At 53.9% G+C, this 19,274-nt stretch overlaps 1 protein-coding gene across 1 annotated transcript in view; it reads right to left on the reverse strand.

The window, feature by feature from the left end:
* Positions 1-163: 163 nt before the first annotated feature.
* LOC137282757 (protoporphyrinogen oxidase-like) overlaps positions 164-19,274 on the reverse strand; it is a 28,285-nt gene continuing 9,174 nt past the window's right edge. The window contains exon 11 of the mRNA XM_067814544.1: positions 164-757. Coding sequence (XP_067670645.1) covers positions 584-757 — 174 coding nt within the window. The 3' untranslated portion in view covers positions 164-583. The remainder of the gene's footprint in view (positions 758-19,274) is intronic.

Genomic DNA, 19,274 nt, shown 5'->3' on the forward strand with positions numbered 1-19,274 from the left:
AAATGGGGTCACATATTGTACCCAGGTGGGTAATCAAACCCCACAGTGTCCACTTAACCACCAGGCTACCACACTGGCATTAGATGATTAGGTCACTTAATTTCATTACATGTTAAACTTTAAATCGGGTAAGCTAGGAATTAAGTAATGCTCTGATACAGACTCCAAACATCAACTTTTATAAATCTTGATTAACTCACTCGCATCATTTTGCCTCATTTGATTGAAATCCATAAGCAAGACATAAAACAAACAGTTGTCAACTTCAATAAATTTTACACTGCTCAAAGTCAAAGAGAGAAGCTGAACAATGTCATATTTATATCTATTATATCTGGATCATATTAAACTGTTAAATACTAAGACAAACAATACTAGAAATCATTTTTCATTATCTACACAAATGTCTTAACCAGACACAGCCTTGTTACTTTTCACCAATGAAAGCTACCTACTATTCAGAGTTCAACCTTGCATTTTAATGTATATAAACAGAAAATACTCAGTATATCAAAAATATGAGTTGTAGAAAACTAGTATCATCTAAAATGACCCATACTTCTTATGTACTTTAATATAAATGTCATGATTTGCATACTTTCTCCACGGTTATCCGAGCATTGTATATACAGTCATTAACACTCGGACCTCGATATGATGAACCAATGAGACTGAGGGGAAGCTTTGTGTCGGCCAGGTATTTGTCCATAGATGACAGTCGCTTGTTGTGGCCAAGGATGTACTGGGGAATACAGTCCTATAAACACAAACACAATCACTTATTTATACACAGAAGATTTCATATCTCAAACGTGTTGCCATACCCATCCACCTTCTGTAGCAAACCCCAATCCCCCAAACTACCCACCTTCTACACAGCGATGTCTCTCCATCTCCAAAATGACCCACCTTCTGCAGAGCAATGTCTCTGCATCCCCACCTTCTGCAGAGCCATGTCTCTGCATCCTCCAAACTACCCACCTTCTGCAGAGCAATGTCTCTGCATCCCCCAAACTACCCACCTTGTACACAGCGATGTCTCTGCATCTCCCAAATGACCCACCTTCTGCAGAGCCATGTCTCTGCATCCCCAAAACTACCCACCTTATGCAGAGCCATGTCTCTGCATCCCCCAAACTACCCACCTTCTGCAGAGCCATGTCTCTGCATCCCCAAAACTACCCACCTTCTACACAGCGATGTCTCTGCATCTCCCAAATGACCCACCTTCTGCAGAGCCATGTCTCTGCATCCCCAAAACTACCCACCTTATGCAGAACAATGTCTCTGCATCCCCCAAACTACCCACCTTCTGCAGAGCCATGTCTCTGCATCCCCAAAACTACGCACCTTCTGCAGAGCAATGTCTCTGCATCCCCCAAACTACCCACCTTCTGCAGAGCCATGTCTCTGCATCCCCACCTTCTGCAGAGCCGTGTCTCTGCATCCCCCAAACTACCAACCTTCTGCAGAGCCATGTCTCTGCATCCCCACCTTCTGTAGAGCCATGTCTCTGCATCCCCCAAACTACCCACCTTCTGCAGAGCAATGTCTCTGCATCCCCACCTTCTGTAGAGCCATGTCTCTGCATCCCCAAACTACCCACCTTCTGCAGAGCCATGTCTCTGCATCCTCACCTTCTGCACAGCCATGTCTCTGCATCCCCCAAACTACCCACCTTCTGCAGAGCCATGTCTCTGCATCCCCCAAACTACCCACCTGCAGAGCCATGTCTCTGCATCCCCTAAACTACCCACCTTCTACACAGCGATGTCTCTGCATCTCCCAAATGACCCACCTTCTGCAGAGCAATGTCTCTGCATCCCCACCTTCTGCAGAGCCATGTCTCTGCATCCTCCAAACTACCCACCTTCTGCAGAGCCATGTCTCTGCATCCCCCAAACTACCCACCTTCTGCAGAGCAATGTCTCTGCATCCCCCAAACTACCCACCTGCAGAGCCATGTCTCTGCATCCCCTAAACTACCCACCTTCTGCAGAGTGATGCCTCTGCATCCCCCAAACGACCCACCTTCTGAAGAGCAATGTCTCTGCATCCCCCAAACTACCCACCTTCTACACAGCGATGTCTCTGCATCCCCCAAACGACCCACCTTCTGCAGAGCCATGTCTCTGCATCCCCAAAACTACCCACCTTCTGCAGAGCAATGTTTTTGCATCCCCACCTTCTGCAGAGCCTTGTCTCTGCATCCCCCAAACTACCCACCTTCTACACAGCGATGTCTCTGCATCTCCCAAATGACCCACCTTCTGCAGAGCCATGTCTCTCCATCCCCAAAACTACCCACCTTCTGCAGAGCAATGTCTCTGCATCCCCACCTTCTGTAGAGCCATGTCTCTGCATCCCCCAAACTACCCACCTTCTACACAGCGATGTCTCTGCATACCCCAAACTACCCACCTTCTGCAGAGCCATGTCTCTGCATCCTCCAAACTACCCACCTTCTGCAGAGCAATGTCTCTGCATCCCCCAAACTACCCACCTTCTACACAGCGATGTCTCTGCATCCCCAAAACTACCCACCTTCTGCAGAGCCATGTCTCTGCATCCCCACCTTCTGCAGAGCCATGTCTCTGCATCCCCCAAACTACCCACCTTCTGCAGAGCCATGTCTCTGCATCCCCCAAACTACCCACCTTCTGCAGAGCAATGTTTTTGCATCCCCACCTTCTGCAGAGCCTTGTCTCTGCATCCCCCAAACTACCCACCTTCTACACAGCGATGTCTCTGCATCCCCCAAACTACCCACCTTCTGCAGAGCCATGTCTCTGCATCCTCCAAACTACCCACCTTCTGCAGAGCCATGTCTCTGCATCCTCCAAACTACCCACCTTCTGCAGAGCAATGTCTCTGCATCCCCCAAACTACCCACCTTCTGCAGAGCCATGTCTCTGCATCCCCAAACTACCCACCTGCAGAGCCATGTCTCTGCATCCCCTAAACTACCCACCTTCTGCAGAGTGATGCCTCTGCATCCCCCAAACGACCCACCTTCTGCAGAGCAATGTCTCTGTATCCCCCAAACTACCCACCTTCTACACAGCGATGGCTCTGCATCCCCCAAACGACCCACCTTCTGCAGAGCCATGTCTCTGCATCCCCCAAACTACCCACCTTCTGCAGAGCAATGTCTCTGCATCCCCACCTTCTGCAGAGCCATGTCTCTGCATCCCCAAAACTACCCACCTTCTGCATCAGCCATGTCTCTGCATCCCCCAAACTACCCACCTTCTGCAGAGCAATGTCTCTGCATCCCCACCTTCTGCACAGCCATGTCTCTGCATCCCCCAAACTACCCACCTTCTGCAGAGCCATGTCTCTGCATCCCCCAAACTACCCACCTGCAGAGCCATGTCTCTGCATCCCCTAAACTACCCACCTTCTGCAGAGTGATGCCTCTGCATCCCCCAAACGACCCACCTTCTGAAGAGCAATGTCTCTGCATCCCCCAAACTACCCTACTTCTACACAGCGATGTCTCTGCATCCCCCAAACGACCCACCTTCTGCAGAGCCATGTCTCTGCATCCCCAAAACTACCCACCTTCTGCAGAGCAATGTCTCTGCATCCCCCAAACTACCCACCTGCAGAGCCATGTCTCTGCATCCCCTAAACTACCCACCTTCTGCAGAGTGATGCCTCTGCATCCCCCAAACGACCCACCTTCTGAAGAGCAATGTCTCTGCATCCCCCAAACTACCCACCTTCTACACAGCGATGTCTCTGCATCCCCCAAACGACCCACCTTCTGCAGAGCCATGTCTCTGCATCCCCCAAACTACCCACCTTCTGCAGAGCAATGTTTTTGCATCCCCACCTTCTGCAGAGCCTTGTCTCTGCATCCCCCAAACTACCCACCTTCTACACAGCGATGTCTCTGCATCTCCCAAATGACCCACCTTCTGCAGAGCCATGTCTCTCCATCCCCAAAACTACCCACCTTCTGCAGAGCAATGTCTCTGCATCCCCACCTTCTGTAGAGCCATGTCTCTGCATCCCCCAAACTACCCACCTTCTACACAGCGATGTCTCTGCATACCCCAAACTACCCACCTTCTGCAGAGCCATGTCTCTGCATCCTCCAAACTACCCACCTTCTGCAGAGCAATGTCTCTGCATCCCCCAAACTACCCACCTTCTACACAGCGATGTCTCTGCATCCCCAAAACTACCCACCTTATGCAGAGCCATGTCTCTGCATCCCCACCTTCTGCAGAGCCATGTCTCTGCATCCCCCAAACTACCCACCTTCTGCAGAGCCATGTCTCTGCATCCCCCAAACTACCCACCTTCTGCAGAGCAATGTTTTTGCATCCCCACCTTCTGCAGAGCCTTGTCTCTGCATCCCCCAAACTACCCACCTTCTACACAGCGATGTCTCTGCATCCCCCAAACTACCCACCTTCTGCAGAGCCATGTCTCTGCATCCTCCAAACTACCCACCTTCTGCAGAGCCATGTCTCTGCATCCTCCAAACTACCCACCTTCTGCAGAGCAATGTCTCTGCATCCCCCAAACTACCCACCTTCTGCAGAGCCATGTCTCTGCATCCCCAAACTACCCACCTGCAGAGCCATGTCTCTGCATCCCCTAAACTACCCACCTTCTGCAGAGTGATGCCTCTGCATCCCCCAAACGACCCACCTTCTGCAGAGCAATGTCTCTGTATCCCCCAAACTACCCACCTTCTACACAGCGATGGCTCTGCATCCCCCAAACGACCCACCTTCTGCAGAGCCATGTCTCTGCATCCCCCAAACTACCCACCTTCTGCAGAGCAATGTCTCTGCATCCCCACCTTCTGCAGAGCCATGTCTCTGCATCCCCAAAACTACCCACCTTCTGCATCAGCCATGTCTCTGCATCCCCCAAACTACCCACCTTCTGCAGAGCAATGTCTCTGCATCCCCACCTTCTGCAGAGCCTTGTCTCTGCATCCCCAAAACTACACACCTTCTGTAGAGCAATGTCTCTGCATCCCCCAAACTACCCACCTTCTACACAGCGATGTCTCTGCATCCCCCAAACGACCCACCTTCTGCAGAGCCATGTCTCTGCATCCCCAAAACTACCCACCTTCTGCAGAGCAATGTCTCTGCATCCCCACCTTCTGTAGAGCCATGTCTCTCCATCCCCAAACTACCCACCTTCTGCAGAGCCATGTCTCTGCATCCTCACCTTCTGCACAGCCATGTCTCTGCATCCCCCAAACTACCCACCTTCTGCAGAGCCATGTCTCTGCATCCCCCAAAACCACCCACCTGCAGAGCCATGTCTCTGCATCCCCTAAACTACCCACCTTCTGCAGAGTGATGCCTCTGCATCCCCCAAACGACCCACCTTCTGCAGAGCAATGTCTCTGCATCCCCCAAACTACCCTACTTCTACACAGAGATGTCTCTGCATCCCCCAAACTACCCACCTTCTGCAGAGCCATGTCTCTGCATCCTCCAAACTACCCACCTTCTGCAGAGCAATGTCTCTGCATCCCCCAAACTACCCACCTTCTACACAGCGATGTCTCTGCATCCCCCAAACTACCCACCTTCTGCAGAGCCATGTCTCTGCATCCCCACCTTCTGCAGAGCCATGTCTCTGCATCCCCCAAACTACCCACCTTCTGCAGAGCCATGTCTCTGCATCCCCCAAACTACCCACCTTCTGCAGAGCAATGTCTCTGCACCCCCACCTTCCGCAGAGCCTTGTCTCTGCATCCCCCAAACTACCCACCTTCTACACAGCGATGTCTCTGCATCCCCCAAACGACCCACCTTCTGCAGAGCCATGTCTCTGCATCCTCACCTTCTGCAGAGCCATGTCTCTGCATCCCCCAAACTACCCACCTTCTGCAGAGCCATGTCTCTGCATCCCCCAAACTACCCACCTGCAGAGCCATGTCTCTGCATCCCCTAAACAACCCACCTTCTGCAGAGTGATGCCTCTGCATCCCCCAAACGACCCACCTTCTGCAGAGCAATGTCTCTGCATCCCCCAAACTACCCACCTTCCACACAGCGATGTCTCTGCATCCCCCAAACTACCCACCTTCTGCAGAGCCATGTCTTTGCATCCTCCAAACTACCCACCTTCTGCAGAGCAATGTCTCTGCATCCCCCAAACTACCCACCTTCTACACAGCGATGTCTCTGCATCCCCCAAAGTACCCACCTTCTGCAGAGCCATGTCTCTGCATCCCCACCTTCTGCAGAGCCATGTCTCTGCATCCCCCAAACTACCCACCTTCTGCAGAGCCATGTCTCTGCATCCCTCAAACTACCCACCTTCTGCAGAGCAATGTCTCTGCATCCCCACCTTCCACAGAGCCTTGTCTCTGCATCCCCCAAACTACCCACCTTCTACACAGCGATGTCTCTGCATCCCCCAAACGACCCACCTTCTGCAGAGCCATGTCTCTGCATCCTCACCTTCTGCACAGCCATGTCTCTGCATCCCCCAAACTACCCACCTTCTGCAGAGCCATGTCTCTGCATCCCCCAAACTACCCACCTGCAGAGCCATGTCTCTGCATCCCCTAAACTACCCACCTTCTGCAGAGTGATGCCTCTGCATCCCCCAAACGACCCACCTTCTGCAGAGCAATGTCTCTGCATCCCCCAAACTACCCTACTTCTACACAGCGATGTCTCTGCATCCCCCAAACTACCCACCTTCTGCAGAGCCATGTCTCTGCATCCTCCAAACTACCCACCTTCTGCAGAGCAATGTCTCTGCATCCCCCAAACTACCCACCTTCTACACAGCGATGTCTCTGCATCCCCCAAACTACCCACCTTCTGCAGAGCCATGTCTCTGCATCCCCACCTTCTGCACAGCCATGTCTCTGCATCCCCCAAACTACCCACCTTCTGCAGAGCCATGTCTCTGCATCCCCCAAACTACCCACCTTCTGCAGAGCAATGTCTCTGCATCCCCACCTTCCGCAGAGCCTTGTCTCTGCATCCCCAAAACTACCCACCTTCTACACAGCGATGTCTCTGCATCCCCCAAACGACCCACCTTCTGGAGAGCGATGTCTCTGCATCCCCAAAACTACCCACCTTCTGCAGAGCAATGTCTCTGCATCCTCCAAACTACCCACCTTCTGCAGAGCAATGTCTCTGCATCCCCCAAACTACCCACCTTCTGCAGAGCCATGTCTCTGCATCCTCCAAACTACCCAACTTCTGCAGAGCAATGTCTCTGCATCCCCCAAACTACCCACCTTCTGCAGAGCCATGTCTCTGCATCCCCAAACTACCCACCTGCAGAGCCATGTCTCTGCATCCCCTAAACTACCCACCTTCTGCAGAGTGATGCCTCTGCATCCCCCAAACGACCCACCTTCTGCAGAGCCATGTCTCTGCATCCCCCAAACTACCCACCTTCTGCAGAGCAATGTCTCTGCATCCCCACCTTCTGCAGAGCAATGTCTCTGCATCCCCACCTTCTGCAGAGCCATGTCTCTGCATCCCCAAAACTACCCACCTTCTGCATCAGCCATGTCTCTGCATCCCCCAAACTACCCACCTTCTGCAGAGCAATGTCTCTGCATCCCCACCTTCTGCAGAGCCTTGTCTCTGCATCCCCAAAACTACACACCTTCTGTAGAGCAATGTCTCTGCATCCCCCAAACTACCCACCTTCTACACAGCGATGTCTCTGCATCCCCCAAACGACCCACCTTCTGCAGAGCCATGTCTCTGCATCCCCAAAACTACCCACCTTCTGCAGAGCAATGTCTCTGCATCCCCACCTTCTGTAGAGCCATGTCTCTCCATCCCCAAACTACCCACCTTCTGCAGAGCCATGTCTCTGCATCCTCACCTTCTGCACAGCCATGTCTCTGCATCCCCCAAACTACCCACCTTCTGCAGAGCCATGTCTCTGCATCCCCCAAAACCACCCACCTGCAGAGCCATGTCTCTGCATCCCCTAAACTACCCACCTTCTGCAGAGTGATGCCTCTGCATCCCCCAAACGACCCACCTTCTGCAGAGCAATGTCTCTGCATCCCCCAAACTACCCTACTTCTACACAGAGATGTCTCTGCATCCCCCAAACTACCCACCTTCTGCAGAGCCATGTCTCTGCATCCTCCAAACTACCCACCTTCTGCAGAGCAATGTCTCTGCATCCCCCAAACTACCCACCTTCTACACAGCGATGTCTCTGCATCCCCCAAACTACCCACCTTCTGCAGAGCCATGTCTCTGCATCCCCACCTTCTGCAGAGCCATGTCTCTGCATCCCCCAAACTACCCACCTTCTGCAGAGCCATGTCTCTGAATCCCCCAAACTACCCACCTTCTGCAGAGCAATGTCTCTGCACCCCCACCTTCCGCAGAGCCTTGTCTCTGCATCCCCCAAACTACCCACCTTCTACACAGCGATGTCTCTGCATCCCCCAAACGACCCACCTTCTGCAGAGCCATGTCTCTGCATCCTTACCTTCTGCAGAGCCATGTCTCTGCATCCCCCAAACTACCCACCTTCTGCAGAGCCATGTCTCTGCATCCCCCAAACCACCCACCTGCAGAGCCATGTCTCTGCATCCCCTAAACTACCCACCTTCTACACAGCGATGTCTCTGCATCCCCCAAACGACCCACCTTCTGCAGAGCAATGTCTCTGCATCCCCCAAACTACCCACCTTCCACACAGCGATGTCTCTGCATCCCCCAAACTACCCACCTTCTGCAGAGCCATGTCTCTGCATCCTCCAAACTACCCACCTTCTGCAGAGCAATGTCTCTGCATCCCCCAAACTACCCACCTTCTACACAGCGATGTCTCTGCATCCCCCAAAGTACCCACCTTCTGCAGAGCCATGTCTCTGCATCCCCACCTTCTGCAGAGCCATGTCTCTGCATCCCCCAAACTACCCACCTTCTGCAGAGCCATGTCTCTGCATCCCTCAAACTACCCACCTTCTGCAGAGCAATGTCTCTGCATCCCCACCTTCCACAGAGCCTTGTCTCTGCATCCCCCAAACTACCCACCTTCTACACAGCGATGTCTCTGCATCCCCCAAACGACCCACCTTCTGCAGAGCCATGTCTCTGCATCCTCACCTTCTGCACAGCCATGTCTCTGCATCCCCCAAACTACCCACCTTCTGCAGAGCCATGTCTCTGCATCCCCACCTTCTGCAGAGCCATGTCTCTGCATCCCCCAAACTACCCACCTTCTGCAGAGCCATGTCTCTGAATCCCCCAAACTACCCACCTTCTGCAGAGCAATGTCTCTGCACCCCCACCTTCCGCAGAGCCTTGTCTCTGCATCCCCCAAACTACCCACCTTCTACACAGCGATGTCTCTGCATCCCCCAAACGACCCACCTTCTGCAGAGCCATGTCTCTGCATCCTTACCTTCTGCAGAGCCATGTCTCTGCATCCCCCAAACTACCCACCTTCTGCAGAGCCATGTCTCTGCATCCCCTAAACTACCCACCTTCTGCAGAGTGATGCCTCTGCATCCCCCAAACGACCCACCTTCTGAAGAGCAATGTCTCTGCATCCCCCAAACTACCCACCTTCTACACAGCGATGTCTCTGCATCCCCCAAACGACCCACCTTCTGCAGAGCCATGTCTCTGCATCCCCAAAACTACCCACCTTCTGCAGAGCCATGTCTCTGCATCCTCCAAACTACCCACCTTCTGCAGAGCAATGTCTCTGCATCCCCCAAACTACCCACCTTCTACACAGCGATGTCTCTGCATCCCCCAAAGTACCCACCTTCTGCAGAGCCATGTCTCTGCATCCCCACCTTCTGCAGAGCCATGTCTCTGCATCCCCCAAACTACCCACCTTCTGCAGAGCCATGTCTCTGCATCCCTCAAACTACCCACCTTCTGCAGAGCAATGTCTCTGCATCCCCACCTTCCACAGAGCCTTGTCTCTGCATCCCCCAAACTACCCACCTTCTACACAGCGATGTCTCTGCATCCCCCAAACGACCCACCTTCTGCAGAGCCATGTCTCTGCATCCTCACCTTCTGCACAGCCATGTCTCTGCATCCCCCAAACTACCCACCTTCTGCAGAGCCATGTCTCTGCATCCCCCAAACTACCCACCTGCAGAGCCATGTCTCTGCATCCCCTAAACTACCCACCTTCTGCAGAGTGATGCCTCTGCATCCCCCAAACGACCCACCTTCTGAAGAGCAATGTCTCTGCATCCCCCAAACTACCCTACTTCTACACAGCGATGTCTCTGCATCCCCCAAACGACCCACCTTCTGCAGAGCCATGTCTCTGCATCCTCCAAACTACCCACCTTCTGCAGAGCAATGTCTCTGCATCCCCCAAACTACCCACCTTCTACACAGCGATGTCTCTGCATCCCCCAAACTACCCACCTTCTGCAGAGCCATGTCTCTGCATCCCCACCTTCTGCAGAGCCATGTCTCTGCATCCCCCAAACTACCCACCTTCTGCAGAGCCATGTCTCTGCATCCCCCAAACTACCCACCTTCTGCAGAGCAATGTCTCTGCACCCCCACCTTCCGCAGAGCCTTGTCTCTGCATCCCCCAAACTACCCACCTTCTACACAGCGATGTCTCTGCATCCCCCAAACGACCCACCTTCTGCAGAGCCATGTCTCTGCATCCTCACCTTCTGCAGAGCCATGTCTCTGCATCCCCCAAACTACCCACCTTCTGCAGAGCCATGTCTCTGCATCCCCCAAACTACCCACCTGCAGAGCCATGTCTTTGCATCCCCTAAACAACCCACCTTCTGCAGAGTGATGCCTCTGCATCCCCCAAACGACCCACCTTCTGCAGAGCAATGTCTCTGCATCCCCCAAACTACCCACCTTCCACACAGCGATGTCTCTGCATCCCCCAAACTACCCACCTTCTGCAGAGCCATGTCTTTGCATCCTCCAAACTACCCACCTTCTGCAGAGCAATGTCTCTGCATCCCCCAAACTACCCACCTTCTACACAGCGATGTCTCTGCATCCCCCAAAGTACCCACCTTCTGCAGAGCCATGTCTCTGCATCCCCACCTTCTGCAGAGCCATGTCTCTGCATCCCCCAAACTACCCACCTTCTGCAGAGCCATGTCTCTGCATCCCTCAAACTACCCACCTTCTGCAGAGCAATGTCTCTGCATCCCCACCTTCCACAGAGCCTTGTCTCTGCATCCCCCAAACTACCCACCTTCTACACAGCGATGTCTCTGCATCCCCCAAACGACCCACCTTCTGCAGAGCCATGTCTCTGCATCCTCACCTTCTGCACAGCCATGTCTCTGCATCCCCCAAACTACCCACCTTCTGCAGAGCCATGTCTCTGCATCCCCCAAACTACCCACCTGCAGAGCCATGTCTCTGCATCCCCTAAACTACCCACCTTCTGCAGAGTGATGCCTCTGCATCCCCCAAACGACCCACCTTCTGCAGAGCAATGTCTCTGCATCCCCCAAACTACCCTACTTCTACACAGCGATGTCTCTGCATCCCCCAAACTACCCACCTTCTGCAGAGCCATGTCTCTGCATCCTCCAAACTACCCACCTTCTGCAGAGCAATGTCTCTGCATCCCCCAAACTACCCACCTTCTACACAGCGATGTCTCTGCATCCCCCAAACTACCCACCTTCTGCAGAGCCATGTCTCTGCATCCCCACCTTCTGCACAGCCATGTCTCTGCATCCCCCAAACTACCCACCTTCTGCAGAGCCATGTCTCTGCATCCCCCAAACTACCCACCTTCTGCAGAGCAATGTCTCTGCATCCCCACCTTCCGCAGAGCCTTGTCTCTGCATCCCCAAAACTACCCACCTTCTACACAGCGATGTCTCTGCATCCCCCAAACGACCCACCTTCTGGAGAGCGATGTCTCTGCATCCCCAAAACTACCCACCTTCTGCAGAGCAATGTCTCTGCATCCTCCAAACTACCCACCTTCTGCAGAGCAATGTCTCTGCATCCCCCAAACTACCCACCTTCTGCAGAGCCATGTCTCTGCATCCTCCAAACTACCCACCTTCTGCAGAGCAATGTCTCTGCATCCCCCAAACTACCCACCTTCTGCAGAGCCATGTCTCTGCATCCCCAAACTACCCACCTGCAGAGCCATGTCTCTGCATCCCCTAAACTACCCACCTTCTGCAGAGTGATGCCTCTGCATCCCCCAAACGACCCACCTTCTGCAGAGCCATGTCTCTGCATCCCCCAAACTACCCACCTTCTGCAGAGCAATGTCTCTGCATCCCCACCTTCTGCAGAGCAATGTCTCTGCATCCCCACCTTCTGCAGAGCCATGTCTCTGCATCCCCAAAACTACCCACCTTCTGCATCAGCCATGTCTCTGCATCCCCCAAACTACCCACCTTCTGCAGAGCAATGTCTCTGCATCCCCACCTTCTGCAGAGCCTTGTCTCTGCATCCCCAAAACTACACACCTTCTGTAGAGCAATGTCTCTGCATCCCCCAAACTACCCACCTTCTACACAGCGATGTCTCTGCATCCCCCAAACGACCCACCTTCTGCAGAGCCATGTCTCTGCATCCCCAAAACTACCCACCTTCTGCAGAGCAATGTCTCTGCATCCCCACCTTCTGTAGAGCCATGTCTCTCCATCCCCAAACTACCCACCTTCTGCAGAGCCATGTCTCTGCATCCTCACCTTCTGCACAGCCATGTCTCTGCATCCCCCAAACTACCCACCTTCTGCAGAGCCATGTCTCTGCATCCCCCAAAACCACCCACCTGCAGAGCCATGTCTCTGCATCCCCTAAACTACCCACCTTCTGCAGAGTGATGCCTCTGCATCCCCCAAACGACCCACCTTCTGCAGAGCAATGTCTCTGCATCCCCCAAACTACCCTACTTCTACACAGAGATGTCTCTGCATCCCCCAAACTACCCACCTTCTGCAGAGCCATGTCTCTGCATCCTCCAAACTACCCACCTTCTGCAGAGCAATGTCTCTGCATCCCCCAAACTACCCACCTTCTACACAGCGATGTCTCTGCATCCCCCAAACTACCCACCTTCTGCAGAGCCATGTCTCTGCATCCCCACCTTCTGCAGAGCCATGTCTCTGCATCCCCCAAACTACCCACCTTCTGCAGAGCCATGTCTCTGAATCCCCCAAACTACCCACCTTCTGCAGAGCAATGTCTCTGCACCCCCACCTTCCGCAGAGCCTTGTCTCTGCATCCCCCAAACTACCCACCTTCTACACAGCGATGTCTCTGCATCCCCCAAACGACCCACCTTCTGCAGAGCCATGTCTCTGCATCCTTACCTTCTGCAGAGCCATGTCTCTGCATCCCCCAAACTACCCACCTTCTGCAGAGCCATGTCTCTGCATCCCCCAAACCACCCACCTGCAGAGCCATGTCTCTGCATCCCCTAAACTACCCACCTTCTACACAGCGATGTCTCTGCATCCCCCAAACGACCAACCTTCTGCAGAGCAATGTCTCTGCATCCCCCAAACTACCCACCTTCCACACAGCGATGTCTCTGCATCCCCCAAACTACCCACCTTCTGCAGAGCCATGTCTCTGCATCCTCCAAACTACCCACCTTCTGCAGAGCAATGTCTCTGCATCCCCCAAACTACCCACCTTCTACACAGCGATGTCTCTGCATCCCCCAAAGTACCCACCTTCTGCAGAGCCATGTCTCTGCATCCCCACCTTCTGCAGAGCCATGTCTCTGCATCCCCCAAACTACCCACCTTCTGCAGAGCCATGTCTCTGCATCCCTCAAACTACCCACCTTCTGCAGAGCAATGTCTCTGCATCCCCACCTTCCACAGAGCCTTGTCTCTGCATCCCCCAAACTACCCACCTTCTACACAGCGATGTCTCTGCATCCCCCAAACGACCCACCTTCTGCAGAGCCATGTCTCTGCATCCTCACCTTCTGCACAGCCATGTCTCTGCATCCCCCAAACTACCCACCTTCTGCAGAGCCATGTCTCTGCATCCCCACCTTCTGCAGAGCCATGTCTCTGCATCCCCCAAACTACCCACCTTCTGCAGAGCCATGTCTCTGAATCCCCCAAACTACCCACCTTCTGCAGAGCAATGTCTCTGCACCCCCACCTTCCGCAGAGCCTTGTCTCTGCATCCCCCAAACTACCCACCTTCTACACAGCGATGTCTCTGCATCCCCCAAACGACCCACCTTCTGCAGAGCCATGTCTCTGCATCCTTACCTTCTGCAGAGCCATGTCTCTGCATCCCCCAAACTACCCACCTTCTGCAGAGCCATGTCTCTGCATCCCCTAAACTACCCACCTTCTGCAGAGTGATGCCTCTGCATCCCCCAAACGACCCACCTTCTGAAGAGCAATGTCTCTGCATCCCCCAAACTACCCACCTTCTACACAGCGATGTCTCTGCATCCCCCAAACGACCCACCTTCTGCAGAGCCATGTCTCTGCATCCCCAAAACTACCCACCTTCTGCAGAGCCATGTCTCTGCATCCTCCAAACTACCCACCTTCTGCAGAGCAATGTCTCTGCATCCCCCAAACTACCCACCTTCTACACAGCGATGTCTCTGCATCCCCCAAAGTACCCACCTTCTGCAGAGCCATGTCTCTGCATCCCCACCTTCTGCAGAGCCATGTCTCTGCATCCCCCAAACTACCCACCTTCTGCAGAGCCATGTCTCTGCATCCCTCAAACTACCCACCTTCTGCAGAGCAATGTCTCTGCATCCCCACCTTCCACAGAGCCTTGTCTCTGCATCCCCCAAACTACCCACCTTCTACACAGCGATGTCTCTGCATCCCCCAAACGACCCACCTTCTGCAGAGCCATGTCTCTGCATCCTCACCTTCTGCACAGCCATGTCTCTGCATCCCCCAAACTACCCACCTTCTGCAGAGCCATGTCTCTGCATCCCCCAAACTACCCACCTGCAGAGCCATGTCTCTGCATCCCCTAAACTACCCACCTTCTGCAGAGTGATGCCTCTGCATCCCCCAAACGACCCACCTTCTGAAGAGCAATGTCTCTGCATCCCCCAAACTACCCTACTTCTACACAGCGATGTCTCTGCATCCCCCAAACGACCCACCTTCTGCAGAGCCATGTCTCTGCATCCTCCAAACTACCCACCTTCTGCAGAGCAATGTCTCTGCATCCCCCAAACTACCCACCTTCTACACAGCGATGTCTCTGCATCCCCCAAACTACCCACCTTCTGCAGAGCCATGTCTCTGCATCCCCACCTTCTGCACAGCCATGTCTCTGCATCCCCCAAACTACCCACCTTCTGCAGAGCCATGTCTCTGCATCCCCCAAACTACCCACCTTCTGCAGAGCAATGTCTCTGCATCCCCACCTTCCGCAGAGCCTTGTCTCTGCATCCCCCAAACTACCCACCTTCTACACAGCGATGTCTCTGCATCCCCCAAACGACCCACCTTCTGCAGAGCCATGTCTCTGCATCCCCAAAACTACCCACCTTCTGCAGAGCAATGTCTCTGCATCCCCCAAACTACCCACCTTCTGCAGAGCAATGTCTCTGCATCCCCCAAACTACCCACCTTCTGCAGAGCAATGTCTCTGCATCCCCCAAAGTACCCACCTTCTGCAGAGCCATGTCTCTGCATCCCCCAAACTACCCACCTGCAGAGCCATGTCTCTGCATCCCCTAAGCTACCCATCTTCTGCAGAGTGATGCCTCTGCATCCCCCAAACGACCCACCTTCTGCAGAGCAATGTCTCTGCATCTCCCGAACTACCCACCTTCTACACAGCGATGGCTCTGCATCCCCCAAACGACCCACCTTCTGCAGAGCCATGTCTCTGCATCCCCCAAACTACCCACCTTCTGCAGAGCAATGTCTCTGCATCCCCACCTTCTGCAGAGGAATGTCTCTGCATCCCCAAAACTACCCACCTTCTGCAGAGCCATGTCTCTGCATCCCCCAAACTACCCACCTGCAGAGCCATGTCTCTGCATCCCCTAAACTACCCTCCTTCTGCAGAGTGATGCCTCTGCATCCCCCAAACGACCCACCTTCTACACAGCGATGGCTCTGCATCCCCCAAACGACCCACCTTCTACACAGCGATGGCTCTGCATCCCCCAAACGACCCACCTTCAGAGGAGCCATGTCTCTGCATCCCCCAAACTACCCACCTTCTGCAGAGCAATGTCTCTGCATCCCCACCTTCTGTAGAGCCATGTCTCTGCATCCCCTAAACTACCCACCTTCTGCAGAGCAATGTCGCTGCATCCCCCAAACTACCCACCTTCTGCACAGCCATGTCTCTGCATCCCCCAAACGACCCACCTTCTGCAGAGCCATGTCTCTGCATACCCAAAACTACCCACCTTCTGCAGAGCAATGTCTCTGCATCCTCCAAACTACCCACCTTCTGCAGAGCAATGTCTCTGCATCCCCCAAACTACCCACCTTCTACACAGCGATGTCTCTGCATCTCCCAAATGACCCACCTTCTGCAGAGCAATGTCTCTGCATCCCCACCTTCTGTAGAGCCATGTCTCTCCATCCCCAAACTACCCACCTTCTGCAGAGCAATGTCTCTGCATCCTCCAAACTACCCACCTTCTGCAGAGCAATGTCTCTGCATCCCCCAAACTACCCACCTTCTACACAGCGATGTCTCTGCATCTCCCAAATGACCCACCTTCTGCAGAGCAATGTCTCTGCATCCCCACCTTCTGTAGAGCCATGTCTCTCCATCCCCAAACTACCCACCTTCTGCAGAGCCATGTCTCTGCATCCTCACCTTCTGCACAGCCATGTCTCTGCATCCCCCAAACTACCCACCTTCTGCAGAGCCATGTCTCTGCTCCCCCCAAACTACCCACCTGCAGAGCCATGTCTCTGCATCCCCTAAGCTACCCATCTTCTGCAGAGTGATGCCTCTGCATCCCCCAAACGACCCACCTTCTGCACAGCAATGTCTCTGCATCTCCCGAACTACCCACCTTCTACACAGCGATGGCTCTGCATCCCCCAAACGACCCACCTTCTGCAGAGCCATGTCTCTGCATCCCCCAAACTACCCACCTTCTGCAGAGCAATGTCTCTGCATCCCCACCTTCTGCAGAGCCATGTCTCTGCATCCCCAAAACTACCCACCTTCTGCAGAGCCATGTCTCTGCATCCCCCAAACTACCCACCTGCAGAGCCATGTCTCTGCATCCCCTAAACTACCCACCTTCTGCAGAGTGATGCCTCTGCATCCCCCAAACGACCCACCTTCTACACAGCGATGGCTCTGCATCCCCCAAACGACCCACCTTCTACACAGCGATGGCTCTGCATCCCCCAAACGACCCACCTTCAGAGGAGCCATGTCTCTGCATCCCCCAAACTACCCACCTTCTGCAGAGCAATGTCTCTGCATCCCCACCTTCTGTAGAGCCATGTCTCTGCATCCCCTAAACTACCCACCTTCTGCAGAGCAATGTCGCTGCATCCCCCAAACTACCCACCTTCTGCACAGCCATGTCTCTGCATCCCCCAAACGACCCACCTTCTGCAGAGCCATGTCTCTGCATACCCAAAACTACCCACCTTCTGCAGAGCAATGTCTCTGCATCCTCCAAACTACCCACCTTCTGCAGAGCAATGTCTCTGCATCCCCCAAACTACCCACCTTCTACACAGCGATGTCTCTGCATCTCCCAAATGACCCACCTTCTGCAGAGCAATGTCTCTGCATCCCCACCTTCTGTAGAGCCATGTCTCTCCATCCCCAAACTACCCACCTTCTGCACAGCCATGTCTCTGCATCCCCCAAACTACCCACCTTCTGCAGAGCCATGTCTCTGCATCCCCCAAACCACCCACCTGCAGAGCCATGTCTCTGCATCCCCTAAACTACCCACCTTCTGCAGAGTGATGCCTGTGCATCCCCCAAACGACCCACCTTCTGCAGAGCCATGTCTCTGCATCCCCACCTTCTGCAGAGCCATGTCTCTGCATGACCCCAAACTACCCACCTTCTGCAGAGCCATGTCTCTGCATCCTCCAAACTACCCACCTTCTGCAGAGCCATGTCTCTACATGACCCCAAACTACCCACCTTCTGCAGAGCCTTGTGTCTCTGCATCCCCAAAACTACCCACCTTCTACACAGCGATGTCTCTGCATCCCCCAAACGACCCACCTTCTGCAGAGCCATGTCTCTGCATCCCCAAAACTACCCACCTTCTGCATCAGCCATGTCTCTCCATCTCCCAAACTACCCACCTTCTGCAGAGCAATGTCTCTGCATCCCCACCTTCTGCAGAGCCTTGTCTCTGCATCCCCAAAACTACCCACCTTCTGTAGAGCAATGTCTCTGCATCCCCCAAACTACCCACCTTCTACACAGCGATGTCTCTGCATCCCCCAAACGACCCACCTTCTGCAGAGCCATGTCTCTGCATTCCCAAAACTACCCACCTTCTGCAGAGCAATGTCTCTGCATCCTCCAAACTACCCACCTTCTGCAGAGCAATGTCTCTGCATCCCCCAAACTACCCACCTTCTACACAGCGATGTCTCTGCATCTCCCAAATGACCCACCTTCTGCAGAGCCATGTCTCTGCATCCCCACCTTCTGCAGAGCCATGTCTCTGCATCCTCCAAACTACCCACCTTCTGCAGAGCAATGTCTCTGCATCCCCCCAAACTACACACCTTCTACACAGCGATGTCTCTGCATCTCCCAAATGACCCACCTTCTGCAGAGCCATGTCTCTGCATCCCCAAAACTACCCACCTTCTGCAGAGCCATGTCTCTGCATCCCCACCTTCTGTAAAGCCATGTCTCTGCATCCCTAAACTACCCACCTTCTGCAGAGTGATGCCTCTGCATCCCCACCTTCTGCAGAGCCTTGTCTCTGCATCCCCAAAACTACCCACCTTCTACACAGCGATGTCTCTGCATCCCCCAAACGACCCACCTTCTGCAGAGCCATGTCTCTGCATCCCCAAAACTACCCACCTTCTGCAGGGCCATGTCTCTGCATCCCCCAAACTACCCACCTTCTACACAGCGATGTCTCTGCATCCCCCAAACGACCCACCTTCTGCAGAGCAATGTCTCTGCATCCCCAAAACTACCCACCTTCTGCAGAGCAATGTCTCTGCATCCCCCAAACTACCCACCTTCTACACAGCGATGGCTCTGCATCCCCCAAACGACCCACCTTCTGCAGAGCCATGTCTCTGCATCCCCCAAACTACCCACCTTCTGCAGAGCAATGTCTCTGCATCCCCACCTTCTGCAGAGCCATGTCTCTGCATC

Source organism: Haliotis asinina, chromosome 4, assembly GCF_037392515.1.
Source record: "Haliotis asinina isolate JCU_RB_2024 chromosome 4, JCU_Hal_asi_v2, whole genome shotgun sequence".
Lineage (NCBI taxonomy): Eukaryota > Metazoa > Mollusca > Gastropoda > Lepetellida > Haliotidae > Haliotis > Haliotis asinina.